The sequence below is a fragment of the Anolis sagrei genome, chromosome 9 (genome assembly GCF_037176765.1).
Source record: "Anolis sagrei isolate rAnoSag1 chromosome 9, rAnoSag1.mat, whole genome shotgun sequence".
NCBI classification, from domain to species: Eukaryota; Metazoa; Chordata; class Lepidosauria; order Squamata; family Dactyloidae; genus Anolis; species Anolis sagrei.
In genome coordinates this window covers 33,063,741-33,089,435 of record NC_090029.1, presented here as the reverse complement: position 1 = coordinate 33,089,435, position 25,695 = coordinate 33,063,741, and the positions used below count along the sequence as shown (strand labels likewise).

At 43.0% G+C, this 25,695-nt stretch overlaps 1 protein-coding gene across 1 annotated transcript in view; it reads right to left on the bottom strand.

Moving 5' to 3' along the window:
* ADAMTSL3 (ADAMTS like 3) overlaps positions 1 to 25,695 on the bottom strand; it is a 218,405-nt gene that overhangs the window by 60,112 nt on the left and 132,598 nt on the right. The window contains exons 10-15 of the mRNA XM_067471432.1: positions 22,877 to 22,988; positions 19,038 to 19,176; positions 12,122 to 12,172; positions 10,560 to 10,764; positions 9,321 to 9,468; positions 4,638 to 4,722 (exon numbers count right to left, since the gene is read on the bottom strand). Coding sequence (XP_067327533.1) covers positions 4,638 to 4,722; positions 9,321 to 9,468; positions 10,560 to 10,764; positions 12,122 to 12,172; positions 19,038 to 19,176; positions 22,877 to 22,988 — 740 coding nt within the window. The remainder of the gene's footprint in view (positions 1 to 4,637; positions 4,723 to 9,320; positions 9,469 to 10,559; positions 10,765 to 12,121; positions 12,173 to 19,037; positions 19,177 to 22,876; positions 22,989 to 25,695) is intronic.

The window sequence follows — 25,695 nt, the reverse complement described above, 5'->3', positions numbered from 1 at the left end:
GAAGAAAATGATGCTGGGGAAAGTGGAAGGAAAAAGGAAGAGGGGCCGACCAAGGGCAAGATGGGTGGATGGCATCCTTGAAGTGACTGGCTTGACCTTGAAGGAGCTGGGGGTGGTGACAGCCGACAGGGAGCTCTGGCGTGGGATGGTCCATGAGGTCACGAAGAGTCGGAGACGACTGAACAAATGAACAAAGTAATATATAATACTAATATTGTGCTATGCTATGTTTCACGACTTGGTACCCTCTATTAAAGAGTGACCAATACCGTCAACAATATCTTCAAGACTTAACACTTAACAAACATTCCCCCCCCCCCCCGCTCGTCCTGGCTGTCATTCCTACATGCCGGGAGAGCTGGCTAAAGCCTGTAATGGAGGCCGGGTAAGTTTTCATTATTTTCTAAGGGTCTGGGGGCTTGGTTTAGACTTTCTTAGAGCTGAGCAAAATCTCCACAGCATTTATTGAGAGGGATGTTATAAGAGGAGCGAATTTTTCTGGCATATTATTTCTACATGCAGGGAGAGCTGGCTGAAGCCTGTAATGGAGGCCGGGTAAGTTTTCATTAGTTTTCTAAGGGGTCTGGGGGCTTGGTTTAGACTTTCTTAGAGCTGAGAAAAATCTCCACAGCATTTATTGAGAGAGATGTTATAGCAGGAGCGGATTTTTCTGGCATGTTATTTCTACATGCCGGGAGAGCTGGCTGAAGCCTGTAATGGAGGCCGGGTAAGTTTTCATTAGTTTTCTAAGGGGTCTGGGGGCTTGGTTTAGACTTTCTTAGAGCTGAGCAAAATCTCCATAGCATTTATTGAGAGAGATGTTATAGGGGAGGATTTTTCAGGAGGCTTTGCAGACCAGAGGCGCTCTGTATATACATTTGGGGATTTTTGTTCTCAAGACATACTGATTTGGGATAGCCAGCCACATTTTTTTTTACAAGTACTGATATTGTATGCTGCATTTGTACTGAATAATGTTGGACATTTAAAGAGAAATCAAGACGAACTGCCAGAAAACTCAAATGAGGTCAGTTTTCTTTCTCTAAATATTTAATGAGGTCAGTGTTCTTCCTACACATTAGAACACTTGCAACCAAGAAGTGTAGGATGTGGCTAGATGTCTTGTGTTTTTTTCCTTCCTCTGTCCTGTTGATCTTGGCAAGTGTGTATAAACAGGTGGCGAACAGCATCTGACTCAAAGATGAAACTGCTTTCTAAGCAGGTGTTATTGATCCTGCCCTTTTATTTCGCCTCGCTGTTAAAAAGCAAACTGGGGTGAATCTGCTGAGCTGGAATTCATTACTTTGGCCGACTGCATTTATTCTCCAGTGCAGATGCACCCAGAGAAGGGTATGGATCTTGGGAAACTATAACTCCCAGGAGATCTCCATTGTGTGGAGCCACGGCACTTAAAGTGGGGTGCAAGGGCATTCATTCCATACTGTAAATGCACCAAGAGAAGGGTATGGACCTTGGGAAACTATAACTCCCATGATGGAACAGCATGGAGACATGGTATAACAACAATAACAACAACAACAACATTTAAAATGGGTCCTGACAGCATTTATTCTCCAGTGCAGATGCACCCAGAGAAGGGTATGGACCATGGAAAACTATGACTCCCAGGACGGCACAGCATGGAGACATGGTATAACAACAATAACAATAATAACAACAATAACAACATTTAAAATAGGTCCCGACTGCATTTATTCTCCAGTGCAGATGCACCCAGGGAAGTGTATGGACCTTGGGAAATTATGTCTCCCAGGACCGCATAGCATGGAGCCATGGTATTTAAAGTGGGATCCAAGAGCATTCATTCCATAGTGTAGATGCACCCAGAGAAGGGTATGGACCTTGGGAAACTATAACTCCCAGGACCGCATAGAAGCCATGGTATTTAAAGTAGGGTCCAGGAGCATTCATTCTATAGTGTAAATGCACCCAGAGAAGGGTATGGACCATGGGAAACAATAACTCCCAGGACCGCATATTATGGAGCCATGGTATTTAAAGTGGGGTCCAAGAACATTCATTCCATAGTGTAAAAGCACCCAAAGAAGGGTATGGACCTTGGGAAACTATAACCCCCAGGACCGCATAGCATGGAGCCATGGTATTTAAAGTAAGGTCCAGGAACATTCATTCTATAGTGTAAATGCACCCAGAGAAGGGTATGGACCTTGGGAAACTATAACTCCCAGGACCGCATAATATGAAGCTATGGTATTTAAAGTGGGGTCCAGGAGCATTCATTCCATAGTGTAAATACACCCAGAGAAGGATATGGACTATAACTCCCAGGACTGCACATCATGGAGACATGGTATAACAACAACAACAACAACAACAACAACAACAACAACAACATTTAAAATAGGTCCCGACTGCATTTATTCTCCCATGCAGATGCACCCAGAGAAGGGTATGGACCTTGGGAAACAATAACTCCCAGGACCTCATAGTATGGAGCTATAGTATTTAAAGTAGGGTCCAAGAGCATTCATTCCATAGTGTAGATGCACCCAGAGAAGAGTATGGACCTTGGGAAACTATAACTCCCAGGATCGAATAGTATGGAGCTATGGTATTCAAAGTGGGGTCCAAGAGCATTCATTCCATAGTATAGATGCACCCAGAGAAGAGTATGGACCTTGGGAAACAATAACTCCCAGGACCGCATATTATGGAGCCATGGTATTTAAAGTGGGGTCCAAGAACATTCATTCCATAGTGTAAAAGCACCCAAAGAAGGGTATGGACCTTGGGAAACTATAACTCCCAGGACCGCATAGCATGGAGCCATGGTATTTAAAGTAAGGTCCAGGAACATTCATTCTATAGTGTAAAGACACCCAGAGAAGGGTATGGACCTTGGGAAACTATAACTCCCAGGACCGCATAATATGAAGCTATGGTATTTAAAGTGGGGTCCAGGAGCATTCATTCTATAGTGTAAATGCACCCAGAGAAGGGTATGGACCTTGGGAAACTATAACTGCAGGACTGCACATCATGGAGACATGGTATAACAACAACAACAACAACAACAACAACATTTAAAATAGGTCCCGACTGCATTTATTCTCCCATGCAGATGCACCCAGAGAAGGATATGGACCTTGGGAAACAATAACTCCCAGGACCTCATAGTATGGAGCTATAGTATTTAAAGTAGGGTCCAAGAGCATTCATTCCATAGTGTAGATGCACCCAGATAAGGGTATGGACCTTGGGAAACTATAACTCCCAGGACCGAATAGTATGGAGTTATGGTATTCAAAGTGGGGTCCAAGAGCATTCATTCCATAGTATAGATGCACCCAGAGAAGAGTATGGACCTTGGGAAACAATAACTCCCAGGACCGCATATTATGGAGCCATGGTATTTAAAGTGGGGTCCAAGAACATTCATTCCATAGTGTAAAAGCACCCAAAGAAGGGTATGGACCTTGGGAAACTATAACTCCCAGGACCGCATAGCATGGAGCCATGGTATTTAAAGTAAGGTCCAGGAACATTCATTCTATAGTGTAAAGACACCCAGAGAAGGGTATGGACCTTGGGAAACTATAACTCCCAGGACCGCATAATATGAAGCTATGGTATTTAAAGTGGGGTCCAGGAGCATTCATTCCATAGTGTAAATACACCCAGAGAAGGATATGGACTATAACTCCCAGGACTGCACATCATGGAGACATGGTATAACAACAACAACAACAACAACAACAACAACAACATTTAAAATAGGTCCCGACTGCATTTATTCTCCCATGCAGATGCACCCAGAGAAGGGTATGGACCTTGGGAAACAATAACTCCCAGGACCGAATAGTATGGAGCTATGGTATTCAAAGTGGGGTCCAAGAGCATTCATTCCATAGTGTAGATGCACCCAGAGAAGGGTATGGACCTTGGGAAACAATAACTCCCAGGACCTCATAGTATGGAGCTATAGTATTTAAAGTAGGGTCCAAGAGCATTCATTCCATAGTGTAGATGCACCCAGAGAAGGATATGGACCTTGGGAAACTACAACTCTCAGGACCTGCACATCATGGACACATGGCATAACAGCAGAAGCAGCATTTAAAGTGGGTCTTAGCTGCATTGATTCTCTAGTGCAGACACACCCAGAGAAAGGTTTGGAGAAGGAACAGGCATAGCTCACCCACATGCAAAAGGCTCACATTCACACAAGGATGCCAGAGTAAAACATCAATCAATTCTAATTGCAATGGCCCTAGTAAACCAAGAGCAAAAGGGGAAAATCTACACTTTATGGCTGAAAATGTTAAAGCTATCACACATCACCCTAGCTGTCAATTTTAAGTCATTCCAGAACTCAGCTCACCCAGCAAAATACCTTGTGAAGGACAAGCGTTTGTATAGCTGAAAATCATTGACAGAATTTCTGAAAAGCATAACTCAAAGCCATTTTGGCCCTGGCTGCATTTGCGTCACTCCAAGAGAACGGTTTGGAAGAACCTGAGCTGCAAGGACAGACCCAGCCCAAGAAAATGCAAATGCCAGATGACTTGGCAGGGGAGAGCAATCTTTACAAAGAGTCGGGAGAATGCATCTGCAGCCTATATCTACTCAGGGTGGGAGGGAAACGACACACTTACATGGGCTCTTCAGACACAGTCCTGATCTCCTCCACTTCGTGCGCTTGCTTGAACCAAGGGACCTTCGCTTCCACGGGGCTCTTCTCTGGAAAAAGGGAAACACACATACAGTGGAAACAAAATATTTTACTCCTAATAGTCCAATCCATAGAGAGCACAGGAAATAAATGAGATGAATGTGAACTCTTAACACAGCAAAGCAAATGTGATATAATATACACACCACTAAAATCATCATGATTGGAATATGGCATTAGAGCAGTGTCTCTCAACCTAGCGGTCGGGACCCCGGGGGGAGGGGGGGTGTCAGAGGGGTATTTTCTGTTGGTCATGGGCAGGGGCGGCTCAACCCATTACGCAAAGTAAGCATTTGCAGTATAGTTGATTTTGCCCAGGGGCGCTCTTGAGGCGCTCTTGGGGGAAAATAGACCTTGACATATGCGAGTTGTAGTTATTGGGATGTATAGTTAGTTGTAGTTATTGGGATGGATCAGGACCAAACTTGGGATGAATACTCAATATGCCCAAATGTTAACACTAGCGAAGTTTGGGGAAAACAGACCTTGACATTTGGGAGTTGTAATTGCTGAGATTTATAGTTCACCTACAATCAAAGAGCATTCTGAACTCCACCAAGGATGGAATTGAACCAAATATGGCACACAGAACTCCCACGATGAACAGAAAATATATATCAGTGATTGGTGGTGGTGGGGGGGGGGGGGGGCGCCAAAATATTGTTTGCTTACCATTGAAAATTACCTAGGGCCGCCTCTGGTCATGGGGCTTCTGTATGGGAAAGTTTGGCCCAATTCTATCATTGGTGGGGTTCAAGGGGCTCTTTGATTGTGGGTGAACTATAAATCCCAGCAACTACCACTCCCAAATGACAAGTCTATTTTTCCCAAACTCCACCAGTGTTCACATTTGAGCATATTGAGTATTCGTGACAACTTTGGACCAGATCCATCATTAATAATAATAATAATAATAATAATAATAATAATAATAATAAACTTTATTTGTACCCCGCTCCAGCTCCCCAATTGGGACTCGGTGCGGCTCACATGAGGCCAAGCCCAAAGCAACAATTACATGAAATAAAACAAAACCGAAAACACAAATAATAAACAATAATAAAGCAATTACATAAAAAAAAGACAACATAGTAATATAAAATTACAATAAACACAATCATGATAACATGGGTGAGCTACATGTAATGGATAAAAGAAAATTGGGTAGAAACATTGTTTAGCTTCCACAGTACTCTCTGGATGTAGGTGAACTACAACTCCAAAACTCAAGGTCAATGCCCACCAAACCCTTCCAGTATTTGCTGTTGGTCATGGAAGTTCTGTGGGTCAAGTTTGCTTCAATTCCATCATTGGTGGAGTTCAGAATGCTCTTTGATTGTAGGTGAACTATAAATCCCAGCAACTACAAATCCCAAATCTCAAAGTCTAATTTCCCCAAACTCCACCAGTGATCATATTTGGGCATATTGAATATTATCTATCTATCATTGTCTGAGACCACAGTGCTCTCTGGATGTAGATGAACTACAACTCCAAATTCAAGGTCAATACCTAACAAACCTTTCCAGTATTTGCTGTTGGTCATGGAAGTTCTGTGGACCAAGTTTGCTTCAATTCCATCATTGGTGGAGTTCAGAATGCTCTTTGATTGTAGGTGAACTATAAATCCCAGCAACTACAACTCCCAAATCTCAAAGTCTATTTTCCCCAAACTCCACCAGTGATCACATTTGGGCATATTGAGTATTATCTATCTATCATTGTCTGAGACCACAGTGCTCTCTGGATGTAGATGAACTACAACTCCAAATTCAAGGTCAATACCTAACAAACCTTTCCAGTATTTGCTGTTGGTCATGGAAGTTCTGTGGACCAAGTTTGCTTCAATTCCATCATTGGTGGAGTTCAGAATGCTCTTTAATTGTAGGTGAACTATAAATCCCAGCAACTACAACTCCCAGATGACAAAATCAATCCCTCCCCCACCCCACCAGTATCCAAATTTGGGCATATTGGATATTTGTGCCGAATTTGGTCCAGTGAATGAAAATGCATCCTGCATATCAGATATTTACATTACGATTCATAACAGTAGCAAAATTAGAGTTATGAAGTAGGAATGAAAATAATGTTATAATTGGGAGTCCCCACAACATGAGGAACTGTATTAAGGGGCCACGGCATTAGGAAGGTTGAGAACCACTGCTTTAAAGGAGTCCACGGTCCTTGCTTGAATGTATATGTTATTTTATTGTATGTATGTTTGTATGGCATCTGTGAGACTGCTCTGTGTCCCCTTCGGAGTTAGAAGGGTGGTATACAAATGTAGTAAATAATAAATAAGAGGGCGATAAAGAGGACATAAACACTGCTACCCATGCTGTCTGACATTAATACCAGGAAAGATTCTAGAACAGATTATTAAACACATAGTCTGTAAGAGGAGGGTGACTAAAATGATCAAGGGTTTGGAGAACAAGCCCTATGAGGAGCGGCTTAAGGAGCTGGGCATGTTTAGCCTGAAGAAGAGAAGGCTGAGAGGAGATACGATAGCCATGTATAAATATGTGAGAGGAAGCCACAGGGAGGAGGGAGCAAGCTTGTTTTCTGCTTCCTTGGAGACTAGGACACAATGGAACAATGGCTTCGAACTACAAGAGAGGAGATTCCATCTGAACATGAGGAAGAACTTCCTGATTGTGAGAGCCGTTCAGCAGTGGAACTCTCTGCCCCGGAGGGAGTGTGGTGGAGGCTCCTTCTTTGGAAGCTTTTAAACAGGGGCTGGATGGCCATCTGTCAGGGGTGATTTGAATGCAATATTCCTGCTTCTTGGCAGAATGGGGTGGCACTGGATGGCCCAGGAGGTCTCTTCCAACTCTTTGATTCTATGATTCTATGAAGTACTGAGAAGGGAACACTGTAATCACTACAAGTCAACATGGATTTCTCAAAAACAAGTCATGCCAGACTAATCTTATCTCTCTTTCTGATAGTGTTAGTAGAAGCTTGGTAGATAAAGGGAATGCTATGGATATAGTATATCTTGATTTCAATAAGGTCTTTAATACGTTCTCCCGTGACTTTCGTGCAAACAAACTAGTATAATATGGATTAGCCAGTGGTTCTCAACCTGTGGGTGCCCAGATGTTTTGGCCTTCAACTCCCAGAAATCCTAACAGCTGGTAAGGGCCAAAACACCTAGGGACCCACAGGTTGAGAACCATTGGATTAGACAATGCTGTTTTTAGGTTGCATTGTAACTGTGGTTGACCTGGTGAACCCAAAGGATGCTCACTAACGGTTTCTCTACACTAGTGGCCTGGCACAGGTTTCTTTCTTGGTCCCACTGCTGTTCTATATCTGTAAAAATGACTTGGGTGACAGAATAAAGCACATACTTATCCAGTTTTGCTGATGACACCCAAAATGGAGGGATACATTATATTCAAGGGGGGCAGATAAGAATACAAACGAGCATAACCAATTGGAGAGCTGTGCTAAACTAAAAAAACGAATTTCAACAGGATGTACTGAATGGTCTAAAACAGCGTTTCTCAACCTGGGGGTCGGAACCCCTGGGAGGGTCGTGAGGGGGTGTCAGAAGGGTCACCAAATGCCATCAGAAAACACAGTATTTTCTGTTGGTCATGGGGGTTCTATTTGGGAAGTTTGGCCAAATTGTATCGTTGGTGGGGTTCAGAATGATCTTTGATTGTAAGTGAACTATAAATCCCAGCAACTACAACTCCCAAATCTCAAGGTCTATCTTCCCCAAACTCCACCAGTGATCACATTTGGGCATATTGAGTATTATCTATCTATCATTGTCTGAGACCACAGTGCTCTCTGGATGTAGATGAACTACAACTCCAAATTCAAGGTCAATACCTAACAAACCCTTCTAGTATTTTCTGTTAGTCATGGGAGTGCCAACATGTGTGTCAAGTTTGCTTCAATTCCATATGGAGTATTCATGCCAAGTTTGGTCCAGATCCATCATTGTTTGAGTCCACAGTGCTCTCTGGATGTAGGTGAACTACAACTCCCAAACTCAAGGTCAATGCCCACCAAACCCTTCCAGTATTTTCTGTTGGTCATGGGAGAGGTCTGTGTGCCATGTTTGGTTCAATTTCATCATTGGTGAAGTTCTGAGTGTTCTTTGATTGTAGGTGAACTATAAATCCCAGCAACGCCAACTCCCAAATGACAAAATCAATCCCCCCCCCCCGCCCAAAACCCACCAGTATTCAAATTTGGGCATATCGGATATTTGTGCCAAATTTGGTCCAGTGAATGAAAATACATTCTGCATATAAGATATTTACATTATAATTCATACAATTACAGTTATGAAGTAGCAACAAAAATAATTTTATGGTTGTGGGGGGGGGGGTCACCACAACATGAGGATCTGTATTAAGGGGTCACGGCATTAGGAAGGTTGAGCAACACTGGTCTAAAATGATACAGAAAAAATGAAATGAAGAAATATGTATATGATGGGTGACATCTGGCTTGAGAACAGTATGTGTGAAAGGGATCTAAGAGTCTTGGGGTGTTTAATGCACTTTGACACCACTTTGCTATAATAGTTTCCAATGGACACAGCTCAGTCAATATGAATCAGCAAGCATATTGAAGTTACCTTTGGGCTTGTAACAAGGAACTGGCACAATACACTCTTCTTTGATGTGCAGCTTAAGTTGGGGGTTGCAGCCACCAGTGTGCTGTCCGCGATGATCTATGCACAGCACTACTCGATAACGTAACCCTCGGCCACATGTCACAGTGCACTACAGGAAATGATCCAGTGAGAGAAAAAGAATTAAAAGAGGTGTCTATGAGTCAGTGATTACTGATTGATTTAATTATTTATCTTTGGGCTAATTAATAGTTTAATAATTGAACAAAGAGAAGGGTCTTCACGGAGCGGTGGGTAAAATCAGTTCTTTTATAAGGCCCAGAATTACACTGACAACAGCTGCGCACCGCAACTGTTGACTCTACTTTGCTACTTCAAGTTGAAATCCAACTTACTAATGCCTTGAAAGAGCTCTCCAGTTATTGTAAAGATAACCACCTGAAGCCTAACCCTGCCAAGACACAAGTGTGTGTTTTCCACCTACAGACTGAGCAGCCAACGGGAAGTTGAAAATTGCTTGGGAGGGTTGGGGGCTTGAATGTTGAAATCGAAATCCAAAAACCAGTCAGGGTCAATTGATTGCCATATGTTGTGTGATCTTCTTCCACTTGCTACTCACTGATCAAACGCTTGGTCCCATCACCAGGTCTTGATTTTTCCTTCTAAAAGACAAGAGGGAGGTGGCCAATCTGATATCTCTAGGGAGGCATTCCATAGGCGGAAAGCCACTGCTGAGAAGGCCCTGTCTCTCGTCCCCATCAACTGTGTTTGCGATAGTGGTGGGATCGAGAGCAGAGCCTCTCCTGAAGATCTTAAACTTTGTGATGGTTCGTGGCAGGAGATACGTTCGGACAGGTAGTCTGGCTCAGAAACATTTAGAGCTTTAAAGGTTAAAACCAGCACTTTGAATTGTGCTCAGAAGCTGATTGGTATCCAGTGGAGTTGGCGTAACAAAGGAGTTCTATGTTCCCTGTACGTTGCTCAGGTGAGCAACCTGGCTGCCGATCGTTGGACTAGTTGAAGCTTCTGAGCAATCTTCAAAGGCAGCCCCACGTAGAGTGCGTTGCAGTAGTCTATTCAGAATGTAACAAGAGCATGGACCACTGTGACCAAGTCAGACTTTGCAAGGAACGGGGTTCCAGGCTCAGCGATGAGTATATGACCTTCAAAATACTGTTCTTCATCACAAACCCCATCCCCATTGAAAATTAAAGGTTTGAATTATTTTCCGAGCCAGCTTACCTGTGACCATTCCAAAGCTATCCATTTAGGGCAATCATACAGGTTGCAGGCTTGCATGGTTTTTGGTTTGGGGGCATACATGCATTTCCACTCCTCGACTTGCAAGACTTCTCCGTGCATAGTCTCCTCCACGCACACAAAACTTCTCCTCTGAATCCCACCTCCGCATGAAACAGAACATGAAGTCCATGGGTTGTGTTCCCAGCTGGGTGGGAAAACGAACAACAATAATCAGGTAAAAACTCCACCTTTCATTTGTTTTATACATGCCAAATGCGATGAAAACAACACACTATTGTCAATATTCTTGGCCAGGCCTCTTTTCTCAACCTAAACCAGTGGTTCTTCAGCAACACAGAAGGGACAGAGAGTTTCATCTATGCTGATAATCGTGCCATTACTGCTCAAGCAGGGAGCTTTGAGATGGTAGAACAGAAGCTCTCTGAAGCTCTAGGTGCTCTTACTGCCTATTACAGGGAAAACCAGCTGATCCCCAACCCATCTAAAACACAGACATGTGCTTTTCATCTCAAGAACAGAGAAGCATCCTGAGCTCTGACGATTATTACCTGGGAAGGAATCCCACTGGAGCATTGCAGCGCACCCAAATACCTGGGTGTCACTCTGGACCCTGCCCTGACCTACAAGAAGCACTGCCTGAACATCAAGCAAAAAGTGGGTGCTAGAAATCTAGAAATCATACGAAAGCTGACTGGCACAACCTGGGGATCACAACCAGACACAGTGAAGACATCTGCCCTTGCGCTGTGCTACTCTGCTGCTGAGTATGCATGCCCAGTGTGGAACACATCTCACCACACTAAAACAGTGGATGTGACTCTTAATGAGACATGCCGCATTATCACGGGGGTGTCTGTGAAACTACATTGTCTAGCCAGTATCGCACCACCTGACATCCGCCGGGAAGTAGCAGCCAATAGTGAAAGGATCAAGGCAGAGACATCTCCAGCTCATCCCCTGTTTGGGTTTCAGCCAGCACGTCAATGACTTAAATCAAGAAATAGTTTTCTAAGATCTACAGAGACACTCGCTGGAACACCTCAGCAAGCGATAGTCCAAAAGTGGCAGGCTCAAACCCAGAACCTCAATCCATGCCTGATACCCAATGAGAGACTCCCCCCTGGGCACACAACACAGAACTTGGAAGGCGCTGAACATACTGCGCTCTGGCACCACGAGATGCAGAGCCAACCTCAAGAAATGGGGCCACAAAGTGGAATCCACGACATGCAAGTGTGGAGAAGAGCAAACCACTGACCACCTGCTGCAATGCACCCTGAGCCCTGCCACATGCACAATGGAGGACCTCCTTGCGGCAACACCAGAGGCACTCCAAGTGGTCAGATACTGGTCAAAGGACATTTAATCAACTCCCAAGCTTGCAAAATTTGTATTTTGTTTGTTTGTTTGTTTTGTTCTGTTAGAAATGTAATACAATTGACTAGTTGCCCTGACATGACAAAGAAATAACACATATACTTTATATAAAATTTATATTATTAGCAAAATGCTCATTTCATCCTCATAGAGGTCCTACATACCGAGGAAGAGGCTGGAAGTGATCATAGGGCATGATTTCTTTGAATCCATCACTGTGAGTAAAAGAAAAAAATAAATTATTTTCCAGATTATATTTCTGTACATGACATACACATTCATATATAAACACACCCTGTTTGGTTCTCTATGTGGGGTTGCCTTTGAAGACTGTCCGGAAGCTTCAAATGGTCCAACGGACAGGAGCAAGATTGCTAACAGGAGCAGTGCTCGGGGAGCGTACAACTCCTCTGCTGTGCCAGTTCTACTGGCTGCCAGTCTGCTACCAGGCACAATTTAAAGTTCTGGCTTTAGCCTATAAAGCCCTAATTGGTTCTGGCTCAACTTACCTGTCCAAATGCATCTCCCCTTACGAACCCTCCAGGACTTTAAGATTGTCTGGGGAGGCCTGCTCTCAGTCCCACCTTCATCAGAAGTATAGCTGGCGGGAATGAGAGACAGGGCCTTCTCAGTGGTGGCCCCTCAGCTATGGAACACCCTCCCTAAGGATGTCAGATTGGGCACTCCCTTTCAAAATTTCAAAAGAGAGTCAAGACTTGGCTCTTTGAGAAGGCATTTCCAAATACATAGGAAAATGGAATGGTTGGATGATGTGATTGGACAATGTTTTTAATAGGAGATCCTAATATTCATGTTTTTATTGGCTTTGTTAGGGTTTTATTATCCAATTGTTTTTATTGTATTGAAATTGTATTTTATGGTCTTCGCACCAATTGCAAACCGGCCCAAGTATCCCCGAGTATCCTGCGGACTGAGAGGGACAGTATATAAATATCTATATAAATAAAAATGTAATGTTCGTTTGTGGGATTAACATAACTAAAAACAATTGGATGAATTGCTGCCAAATTTGGCATTTACTAACCCAAGGAGTGACTATCACTCAAAAAAATTGATTTGGTCTGTTTCCCTCAAACTCCGTCTGTGTTCATATTTGGGCCTATGGAATATTCGTGCCAAGTTAGGTCCAGATTCATCATTGTTTGAATGCACAGTGCTCTCTGGATGTGGGTAAACTACAACTCCCAAACTCAAGGTCAATGCCCACCAAACCCTTCCAGTGTTTTCTGTTGGTCATGGCTGTTCCGTGTGCCACGTTTGGTTCAATTCCATCATTGGTTGAGTTCAGAACGCTCTTTGATTTTAGGTGAACTATAAATCCCAGCACCTACAACTCCTAAATGACAAAATCTATTTTTTTGAGTGATGGTCACTCCTTGATTCAGTAAGTGTCTTGTGTCCAATTTTGGAGTCAATTCATCCAGTGGTTTCTGAGTTCTGTTAATCCCACAAACGAACATGACATTTTTATTTATATAGATCCACATAGTACGATATCAGTATTATATATTAATATATTGTACTACACCATTATATTGCAATATTATTAGCAATGTTACATGTAATATAAAATATATAATTATAATATCATATTATTATTATTATTATTATTATTATTATTATTATTATTTACCCCACAGCATCTTAACACCTCCCACTTTATATCACTGATATTTATAGCAAACTAGCTGTACCCACCACGCTTTGCTGTGGCCAACCTTCCCTCCCTCTTTCTCTCTTTTTTTCCTACCCTTCCTTCCCTCCCTCTTTCCTTCCTTCCTTCTTTTTCTTTCCCTTCTTCTTCCTTCCTTCTCTACCTGTTTCTTTTCTCACTTCCTTTGCTCATTGGTTCCATCCTTCCTTGTCTCTTTCCTTCCTTCCCTCTTTCTTTCGTTCCTTCTCTCCTTCCTTCCCTCTTTCACTTTTTTATTTCCTTCTCTACCCTTCTTTCTTTCCTTCCTTCTCTGCTTCCCTCCTTCTTTCTCTTCTCCCCCTTTTTCTCTACTTCCTTCCTTCTCTACCCTTCTCTTTCCTTCCTTCTCTGCTTCCCTCCTTCTTTCTCTTCTCGCCGTCCTTCTCTACCCTTCTCTCTTTCTTCCTTCTCTGCTTCCCTCCTTCTTTCTCTTCTCTCCCTCCTTCACTACCTCCTTCCTTCTCTCTTTCCTTCCTTCTCTGCTTCCCTCCTTTCTCTTCTCTCCCTTCTTCTCTACTTCCTTCCTTCTCTACCCTTCTTTCTTTCCTTCCTTCTCTGCCTCCCTCCTTCTTTTTCTTCTCTCCCTCCTTCTCTACTTCCTCCCTTCTCTACCCTTCTTTTTTTCCTTCCTTCTCTGCTTCCCTCCTTCTTTCTCTTCTCTCCCTCCTTCTCTACTTCCTCCCTTCTCTACCCTTCTTTCTTTCCTTCCTTCTCTGCTTCCCTCCTTCTTTCTCTTCTCTCCCTCCTTCTCTACTTCCTCCCTTCTCTACCCTTCTTTCTTTCCTTCCTTCTCTGCTTCCCTCCTTCTTTCTCTTCTCTCCCTCCTTCTCTACTTCCTTCCTTCTCTACCCTTCTCTCTTTCCTTCCTTCTCTCCTTTGCTCCTTCTTTCTCTCCCTCCTTCTCTCCTTCCTTCTCTACCCTTTTTTCTTCCCTTCTTTCTCTCCCCTCCTTCTCTCCATCATTCTCGCCCTTTTTCTTCCTTCCCCCTTTCTGTGTATGTGTTTTGTGTGTGTATATATGTGTGTGTGTGTTTGCCTATATATGTAGTTTTGCGCATGCATTGTAATGTAATTTTTGGTTTTTTGGCTTTTTTAATCCCTTCTGCTGTGTTTTTCAGTGTTTTTATGAGTGATGGTCACTCGTTGGCCTGAGAGGTGTCTTGTGTCCAAATTTGGTCCCACTTCGTCCAGTGGTTTTTGAGTTACGTTAATCCCACAAACGAACACTACATTTTTATTTATATAGATGCTCAGATTAAGTGTTCTGCAGCAACAAAGCTCTCATCCTTCTTCCAAAAGATTCTGTATCCTTTTATGAGCTGTATTCGAGTTTTGCCAGATTAGGTCTGAACAGCCGGCCTCCTAAGTTGGGAGCATATAGACCTCTGAATGGGTCTTTCCTGCGATCAAAGATTAAGTTCCACTGATATTGGAGGAAACAGGACACTTTAGGTATAGGAAATGAAACCCTTTGACAGCATTTCCTATTTTCGCTTCTTCGCTATGTCTCTGGCTTTGCCAGCTGGCATTTTAGTGTGAGGTTCTGGGCTAGATAACTGCGGTGTTATTTTAAGATACTTCAGGAGAGCCAGGAAACAACACCAGACAGTCCAACAGCCAGAAAGCCTGAAATGTCACCATGCAACTCAAATCTAATGTTCGTTTGTGGGATTAACAGAACTCAAAAACCACTGGACGAATTGCCGCCAAATTTGGCTACAAGACACCTACTAACCCAAGGAGTGACTATCATCAAAAAAATTGATTTTGTCATTTGGGAGTTGTAGTTACTAGGATTTATAGTTTATTTATGTATTTTATTTATTTATTTATTATTCAAACCTATATGCCGCCACTCCCCTGGGGCTCAGAGCGGCTTACAAGAACAGCTAAAATCTAACACAATTTAAAAACAATTTAAAACAATTTAAAAACAGCAATATCAAAGCTCAAAGGCCTGTCAAAACAGATATGTCTTCCATGCCCTGCGGAAAGTTGATAAGTCCCGCAAGGCCCGGACTTCAGGTGGCAGAGTATTCCAGAGTGATGGTGCCACTGCTGTGAAGGCTCTGTGTCTGCTTGCTGTTAGATGCAAGGTCTTGACACTGGGGACTTCCAATCGATCTTGGTCCTCAGAACGGAGGGATCTCTGGGGTTGGAAGGGGGTGAGGCGGTCCCTCATATACATTGGCCCCAGACCATGCAAGGTCTTAAAGGTGAGTACCATCACTTTGAAAGTGATCCAGTGCTCAATTGGTGACCAATGCAGCTGCAGTAAGTTTGGTGTTATGTAGCATCTTATCGGAATTCCCGCAAGAAGCCGAGCAGCTGCATTTTGTACCAACTTGAGCTTCCGGATCACCGACAGAGGAAGGTCAATGTAGAGAGCGTTCAAGTAGTCCAGTCTTGAGATGACCGTGGCCTGGATCACCGTAGCGAGGTTGTCCCTGGACAGGGAGGGGGCCAGACATCTAGCCTGCCGCAGGTGAAAGAAGGCGGTTCTGCTCACGGCGGAGACCTGGGCCTCCATCATCAGCAGAGGGTCCAAAAGGACTCCCAGACTCTTGACCAACGGTGACAGGCATAGCGCCTCGCCATCCAGGGTAGGCAGATGGATGTCCCCACTGCCCGGTTGACACAGCCATAGGATCTCTGCCTTTGCTGGATTCACCCTCAACCTGCTGGCACGCAGCCATCCAGTCACGGCCTTGAGTTTACCTACTATCAAAGAGCCTTCTCAATATGCCCTTCTCTTGTGCTATAACCAGGCCTGTAGCGAGGGGGGGGGGGTTAGGGGTTCCACCCCCCCCCCCCCGAAATGTTTCAGATTTTTTTTAAAAACCTGGTTTACTCATGAATTTTAACTAGTTAACCATATCCCCATGCTAAGTCTATGAGATGCAAAAAACTCCAGAACTGCAAGCACTATCTCAGGCAAATATTGACAATTTATTCACACTGTTTGGGACCCACCTACCTGTGTGACTGCATCTCTGTGTACGAACCCACACAATCTCTTCGTTCATCTGGAGAGGCCCTACTCACGATCCCACCTGCATCGCAAGTGCAATTGGCAGGGACGAGGGATAGGGCTTTCTCGGTGGTGGCCCCTCGACTCTGGAACTCTCTCCCTAAGGACATCAGGCAAGCCCCAGCCAGGATAACTGCATGCCCATCCCCCTCCAAACACCTACCCTTTTCACCTGGTCATGCCCAGCACTTTTTAATTTTAATTATTACATTTGGCCCTGCCACAGATTCTAATTGCGTCATGGTGTGTTGTTAATGTTATTGCCTTGTTTTTGAGTTATTTTGCTGTATTGTTGTTTTTACTGTTGTATTTGGGCTCAGCCTCTTGTAAGCCGCACCGAGTCCTCCGGGAGATGATAGCGGGGTACAAATAAAGGTTTATTATTATTATTACTGTCATTGTGGTGTGTGTGTGTTGAATGCTCTCATTAAGGAGGCCAGACTTGGTGGAGGTGGTTGACAGGGGCGGAGCTGCAGGCTATTGAAGGCTGCTCTGCTCCCTGCTGTGCTCTTTGCTTCAACGTGAGCTAGGAGGCAGGCTTCAAAACCCCCCCCCCGTGAAATTTTCAGCCCCCCCCCCCCCAAATTTCAACTCCTCCCGAAATTTTTTTCTGGCTACGGCCCTGGCTACAACCCTCTTGCTCAGTGTTTCTCAACCTTCCTAATACCGTGACCCACAACCATAACATTATTTTCGTTGCTACTTCATTACTGTAATTTTGCTAGTGTTATGAATCGTAATGTAAATACCTGATATGCAGGATACCCGATACGCCCAAATGTGAATACTGTTGGGGACGGGATTGATTTTGTCATTTGGGAGCTGTAGTTGCTGGGATTTATAGTTAACCTACTATCAAAGAGCCTTCTGAATTCCACCAACAATGGAATTGAACTAAACTTGTCACACAGAACCCCCATGACCAAGAGAAAATACCGGGAGGGATTGGTGGACACTGACCTTGAGTTTTGGAGTTGTAGTTCACCTACATCCAGAGAGCACTATGGACTCAAACAATGATGGATCTGGACCAAACTTGGCATGAATACTCAATATGCCCAAATGTGAACACTTGTGGAGTTTGGAGAAAATAGATCTTGGCACTTGGGAGTTGTAGTTGCTGGGATTTATAGTTCACCTATGATCAAAGAGCATTCTGAACCCCACCAACTATGGAATTGAACCAAGCTTGGCACACAGAACTCTCATGACCAACAGAAAATACTGAAAAGGTTTGGTGGGCATTGACCTTGAGTTTTGGAGCTGTAGTTCACACACATCCAGAGAGCACTGTGGACTGAAACAATGATAGATCTGGACCAAACTTGGAATGAATACTCAATATTCCCAAATGTGAACACTGGCGAAGTTTGGGGAAAATAGACCTTGACATTTAGGAGTTGTAATTGCTGGGATTTACAGTTCACCTACAATCAAAGAGCATTCTGAACTCTTCCAACTATGGAATTGAACCAAACTTGGCACACAGGACTCCCATGACCAACACAAAATACCATGAGGGTTTGGTGGGCATTGACCTTGAGTTTTGGAGCTGTAGTTCACCCACATCCAGAGAGCACTGTGGATTCAAACAATGATGGATCTGGACCAAACTTAGCACAAATACTCAGTATGCCCAAATGTGAACACTGGTGGAGTTTGGGGAAAACAACCTTGACACTTGGGAGTTGTAGTTGCTGGCAGTTATAGTTCACCTACAATCAAAGAGCATTCTGAACTCTACCAAGTATGGAAATTAACCAAACTTGGCACACAGAACTCCCATGACCAACATGTATTCAGTTCACAATAGACAACAAGGAAAGTTCCACAAGACAATAAAAGTGACTGTGCTGTTGAATACTCCACAAAAATCATCCTAACATAGTGGTATTCAACCTTCCTAATGCAGCGACACCTTAATACAGTTGTGGTGACCCCCAAACATAATAATGATGGATGTCTGATGGTACATAATACATAATAATGTACATTGTACATAATAATGATGGATGTCTGATTAATTAAAACAATGTATGAGTTGTTGTAGATTTTTTCGGGCTATATGGCCATGTTTTAGAGGCATTCTCTCCTGACGTTTAGCCTGCATCTATGGCAAGCATCCTCAGAGGTCAAAACCTCTGAGGATGCTTGCCATAGATGTAGGCAAAACGTCAGGAGAGAATGCCTCTAGAACATGGCCATATAGCCTGAAAAAAACTAGAACTACCCAGCGATTCTGGCCATGTAAGTCTTCGGCAATACATTGAACAATGTATGGGCTTGCTATAACATAAATACCAATCATCCATTTACATGTACATGGGATGCAAACCTTGACGGACAGGGATCCATGTTGCACTCTTTCAGTTTTGGCTTTGGTTTCTTGTTTTCTGGGTAGTAATGGCACTGCTGATCTGGCACGACGCGCTTTGAACGGATATCTACGCACTCTGCAGAATTCAGCTGATAACCTATGGGGGGATGTGTGAGAATATGAACCAAATGAAAATGCATTTTTTCCCCGCCCAAATTTCTTTTTGCAACTGATTTTACATCCCTCCACAGTTTCACTAGGCTATAGAGAAACACGCAAGATTTAGATGGGATCCATTTCTTAAAAACATTTCGATAGGACAACCAATGAAAGGAGGAAGCGATAAAATAGTGGGCTGCTGTGAGTTTTTCGGGCTGTATGACAAGGTAATAAGGAGCTAATTCCAGAAATTCCAGAAATAAGCAGGTATGTTTTCCTTAACAGCTTATTCTTAGCATGTTAAAAATGCATAATGCTGTGTTTGGACATAATAACAACAACAACAACAACAACAACAACAACAACAATAACAATGTAATATAATATATTGTATATACATAACATATTTATAATATTATAATGTAATGCAATATAATACTACTAATAATAATAATATAATACTATAATTATATATTTATATATTTATATTATTAGTATTATATTATTACTAATAATAATATAATACTATAATTCTATATTTACTAATAATATTACAATATAATGACATAGTACTATATAGTAATATTTAATACTGATATTGTAGTATGCTAATAATATAATATATTGTATGTATATATACCTTGTAAGCCCCTCTGAGTCCCCTTTGGGGTGAGAATGGTGGCATATAAATGCCATAAATAAATAAATAATAATAATTTTATTATTTTAATTATTATTTATATTAATAATAATATTTATTATTATTATTTTGTGTCAGAATAATAATAACAACAGCAGCAGCAATAACAGCAGCAGCAACAACAACAACAACAATAATTTTTGATGTCAAAGACTTTCATGGACGGAATCACTGGGTTGCTGTGAGTTTTTTGGGTTGTATGGCCATATTACAGAAGCATTCTCTCCTGACGTTTCACCTACATCTGTGGCAAGCATCCTCTGAGGTTTGTTCAGAAGTCTGTAGGCAATGAGGCAAGTGGAGTTTATCTATCTATCTATCTATCTATGAAATGCCCAGGGTGCAAGAAAGAACCAGTGTCTGTTCTTTGCAAATAATACCACTCAGAAACAGGGGACATCCAGACAGCAAACAATCAAGTGCCAGTTAACACTTCCTAAGCAAAGGATGTCTTCAGACACAACAGCCAGGCTACCTCTATGCAGATACCCTCACTGATTGACTTTGCTGCTACAAGGCTACTCAATGCTAATCAAGCTTGCTAACTGCAACATTCACACTTGCTTCAAAGAGATGCTGGTTCTTTCTCCCAATCTGGACATTCCACAGATATACTGTGTGTGTGTATATATATATATATTTACATTATTTTACTCTATTTATTATTATTACATTTTTTATTTTACTCTATTTATTATTATTACATTTATTATTTTACTCTATTTATTACTGTTATTATTATTAATTATTTTACTCTAGTTAGTGCTATTATTATGGTACATTTATTATTTCAATGTATTATTACTGTTATTATTACATTTCCATTATTTTACTCTATTATTTTTATTATGTTTATTATTTTACTCTATTTATTATTATTATTATTATTATTATTATTATTATCATTACATTTTCATTTCGCTCTATTATTCCATACATATTCCACTTGCCTCATTGCCAAGAGACCTCTGAACAAACCTTTGATGATGCTTGCCACATATGCAGGCGAAACATCAGGAGAGAATGCTACTGGAACAGGGCCATACAGCCCAAAAAACTCACAGCAACCCAGTGATTCTGGCCATGGAAGCCTTCAACAACAAAGGATTCCCCCAGGCAATAAGAAGCCAGAACAGACAAGCATCCCGAGCTCTGAAGATCACCTGGGAAGGAATCCCACTGGAGCATTGCAGCGCACCCAAATACCTGGGAGTCACTCTGGACCATGCTCTGACCTACAAGAAGCACTGCCTGAATATCAAGCAAAAAGTGGGTGCTAGAAACAATATAATACGACAGCTGACTGGCACAACCTGGGGATCACAACCAGACACAGTGAAGACATCTACCCTTGCGCTGTGCTACTCTACTGCTGAGTATGCATGCCCAGTGTGGAACACATCTCACCACGCTAAAACAGTGGATGTGGTTCTTAATGAGACATGCCGCATTATCACGGGATGTCTGCGCCCTACACCACTGGAGAAATTACACTGCTTAGTCAGTATTGCACCACCTGACATCTGCCGGGAAGTAGCAACCAATAGTGAATGGACCAAGGCAGAGACATTATTATTATTATTATTATTATTATTATTTATTCATTTATTCATTTATTAATTAACTTTATTTGTACCCCGCTAGCATCTCCCAAAGGACTCAATGCGGCTTACAAAGGTCAAGGCCTCAATAAAACATAGCATAACAAATACACAACTTAAAGCAATACCAACAACAGGTGGTTGACAGGTTGTATATAGGATTTTAGGATAAGTGCAGTGTGCTAAATGCATCTCCAGCTCATCCCCTGTTTGGGTATCAGCCAGCACATCAACAACTTAAATCTAGAAATAGTTTTCTAAGACCTACAGAGACACTCGCAGGAACACCTCAGCGAGCAAGAGTCCAAAAGTGGCAGGCTCAAACCCAGCACCTCAATCCATGGGTGATACCAGATGAGAGACTCCCCCTGGGCACACAGAAGACTGGGCGACTTGGAAGGCGCTGAACAGACTGCGCTCTGGCACCACGAGATGCAGAGCCAACCTTCAGAAATGGGGCCACAAAGTGGGTTCCACGACATGTGAGTGTGGAGAAGAGCAAACCACTGACCACCTGCTGCAATGCAACCTGAGCCCTGCCACATGCACAAGGGAGGACCTTCTTGCAGCAACACCAGAGGCACTCCAAGGGGCCAGATACTGGTCAAAGGACATTTAATCAACTACCAAGCTTGTAAATTTTGTGTATTGTCTGTTTGTTTGTTTGTTTTGTTCTGTTAGAAATGTAATACAATTGACTGGTTGCCCTGACACGAGAAAAAAAAATAAGTCGAAGGCTTTCATGGCTGGAATCACTCAGTTCTTGTGGATTTTTTCGGGCTATAGGGCCATGTTCTAGAGGCATTTCTCCTGACGTTTCGCCTGCATCTATGGCAAGCATCCTCAGAGGTGACCTCACCTCTGAGGATGCTTGCCATAGATGCAGGCGAAACGTCAGGAGAAATGCCTCTAGAACATGGCCCTATAGCCCGAAAAAATCCACAAGAACTGAGAGAGAAAAAATAAGCCCAGAAAACTCTCAACAACCCAAAAAACTCCAATAAAAGTGTGTTTATACTTAGGACGGATGAGCTTGAGTAGACAGGGCTTTTAAAGATAGACAGGGCCACTACATTAGGAGTAGACGGAAAACCACTCTCATATAAAATGAAGTGCTCAAGCCACCTTTCAAGTTTGTACTTGACACAAGCAACTCAATTTTTGTTGCATGAAAAATAGTCACTAGCATATCTATGATAACTTAACTGGCTGCAAATGTTAGCATTCCACATTCTCTCTCTTAACGTCTCTCTTGTAAAGCAAATCAGGAAGAACCTAATATTACTCACAGCAGGAATTTATGGCACATTTTTGATAAAGCGCACAGTTAGAAAGCTATAAATCCACCACTTAAAATCCACAGCTGTACACACTCCCAAGCCGCAGCCATTACTCACCTCCTCCGCATGTCACAGTGCAAGGGAAGAACTCAGTTTGTCTCCACTGATGACTTATGGGTTGATAGAAGAAGAACTGAACCACGCTGTCCTTGGGGGAAGTATACCTGGCCTAAAGAGAGTCCAGTTACAACACATTGGTATGCCCCGTGCCAGCACAAAACGGCTTGTTTAGCATACAATTCATGCACAAAACGGCAGTGTAGAAAGCCCCGCATGACATAAAGGAAAAAGAAAATAATATTAAACAATGCAGAAAATCTGGATCACCACTGTTTCAAACAAAAGGTTTTGGTTATCAGGTATTCACTACCTCCAGTCATCTATATAAATAAAAATGTGGAGTATCCATTGGGCTCTCCAGGCCAATGGAGACTTGACCTCAGACATCAGAAGAGCTGCAAGACCAAGAACAAGCCACGAGAGTCAAGATGAAGATCCACCCAGAGGAAAAGTGTTCCTGCCATACATCAAGGGAACCACTGACCGCATAGGGAAGCTGATGAGGAAACACAACATACAAACAATCTACAAACCCACCAAGAAAATCCTACCAATGCTCCGTTCAGCAAAGGTCAAGAGGGATCCTCTCACCTCTGCAGGAGTCTACCGTACACCATGCAGCTGTGGACAAGTCTACAGAGGGACCACCAAACGCAGCATTGCCCAGACACGAATCAAGGAACACAAAAGGCACTGCAAACTACTCCAACCAGAGAAATCAGCCATAGCAGACCACCTGATGAACCAACCTGGACACAGCATATTATTTGAGAACACAAAAATGCTGGACCACACCAACAACCACCATGTCAGACTACACAGAGAAGCCATTGAAATCCACAAACATGTGGACAATTTCAACAGAAAGGAGGAAACCATGAAAATGAACAAGATCTGGCTACCAGTATTAAAAAAAATCTAAAATTGCAACAGCAAAAACAGCAGAGAGGAAACAGGCAGGGACATCTAATCACCTTTCAAGAAGAGTTTGCTCCAGGCACAGCCAGCCCATTGTATGCTAATCAAGGTGGTCAGTTGAAATATTCACACCTAGCCCAACTTACAAAAGCCCTTTGTCTCACCCTGGTCATTCCACAGATATATAAACCCCTTCCCAGTCCCAACAGACCTCACCTCTGAGGATGCTTGCCATAGATGCAGGTGAAACGTCAGGAGAAATGCCTCTAGAGCATGGCCATATAGCCCGAAAAAACCCACAAGAACTGAGTGATTCCAGTCATGAAAGCCTTCGACAATACATTAAAAATGTAATGTTCGTTTGTGGGATTAACAGAACTCAAAAACCACTGGACGAATTGACACCAAATTTGGACACAAGACACCTAACAACCCAATGTAAGTCCTTCACTCAAAAAAAATGATACTGTCAGTTGGGAGTTGTAGTTGCTGGGATTTATAGTTCACCTACAATCAAAGAGCATTCTGAACCCCATCAACTGATGATCGTGCCATCACCGCTCAAGCAGGGAGCTTTGAGATGGTAGAACAGAATCTCTCCGAAGCTCTAGGTGCTCTTACTGCCTACTACACGGAAAATCAGCTGATCCCTAATCCATCTAAAACACAGACATGTGCTTTCCACCTTAAGAACAGACAAGCATCCCGAGCTCTGAGGATTATTACCTGGGAAGGAATCCCACTGGAGCATTGCAGCACACCCAAATACCTGGGAGTCACTCTGGACTGTGCTCTTAGCTACAAGAAGCACTGCCTGAACATCAAGCAAAAAGTGGGCGCTAGAAACAATATCATACGAAAGCTGACTGGCACAACCTGGGGATCACAACCAGACACAGTGAAGACATCTGCCCTTGCGCTGTGCTACTCTGCTGCTGCGTATGCATGCCCAGTGTGGAACACATCTCACCATGCTAAAACAGTGGATGTGGCTCTTAATGAGACATGCCGCATTATCACAGGGTGTCTGCGCCCTACACCATGGAGAAATTACACTGTCTAGCCGGTATTGCACCACCTGACATCTGCTGGGAAGTAGCAGCCAATAGTGAAAGGACCAAGGCAGAGACATCTCCAGCTCATCCCTTGTTTGGGTATCAGCCAGCACATCAACAACTTAAATCTAGAAATAGTTTTCTAAGACCTACAGAGACACCCGCTGGAACACCTCAGCAAGCGAGAGTCCAAAAGTGGCAGGCTCAAACCCAGAACCTCAACCAATGGCTGATACCCAATGAGAGACTCCCCCCTGGGCACACAGAAGACTGGGCGACTTGGAAGGCGCTGAACAGACTGCGCTCTGGCACCACGAGATGCAGAGCCAACCTTCAGAAATGGGGCTACAAAGTGGAATCCTCGACACGCGAGTGTGGAGAAGAGCAAACCACTGACCACCTGCTGCAATGCACCCTGAGCCCTGCCACATGCACAAGGGAGGACCTTCTTGCAGCAACACCAGAGGCACTCCAAGGGGCCAGATACTGGTCAAAGGACATTCAATCAACTATCAAACTCACAAATTTTGTATTTTGTTTGTTTGTTTGCTTTGTTCTGTTAGAAATATAATATAAATGACTGGTTGCCCTGACACAACAAATAAAATAAAACCCTATCAACGATGGAATTGAACCAAACTTGGCACACAGTTCTCCCATGACCAACAGAAAATACTGGAAGGGTTTGGTGGATAGTGTCCTTTAGTTTTGGAGTTGTAGTTCACCTACATCCAGAGATCACTGTGGACTCAAACAATGATGCGTCTGGACCAAACTTAGCACAAATACTCAGTATGCCCTAATTTTAACACTGGCGGAGTTTGGGGAAAACAACCTTGACAC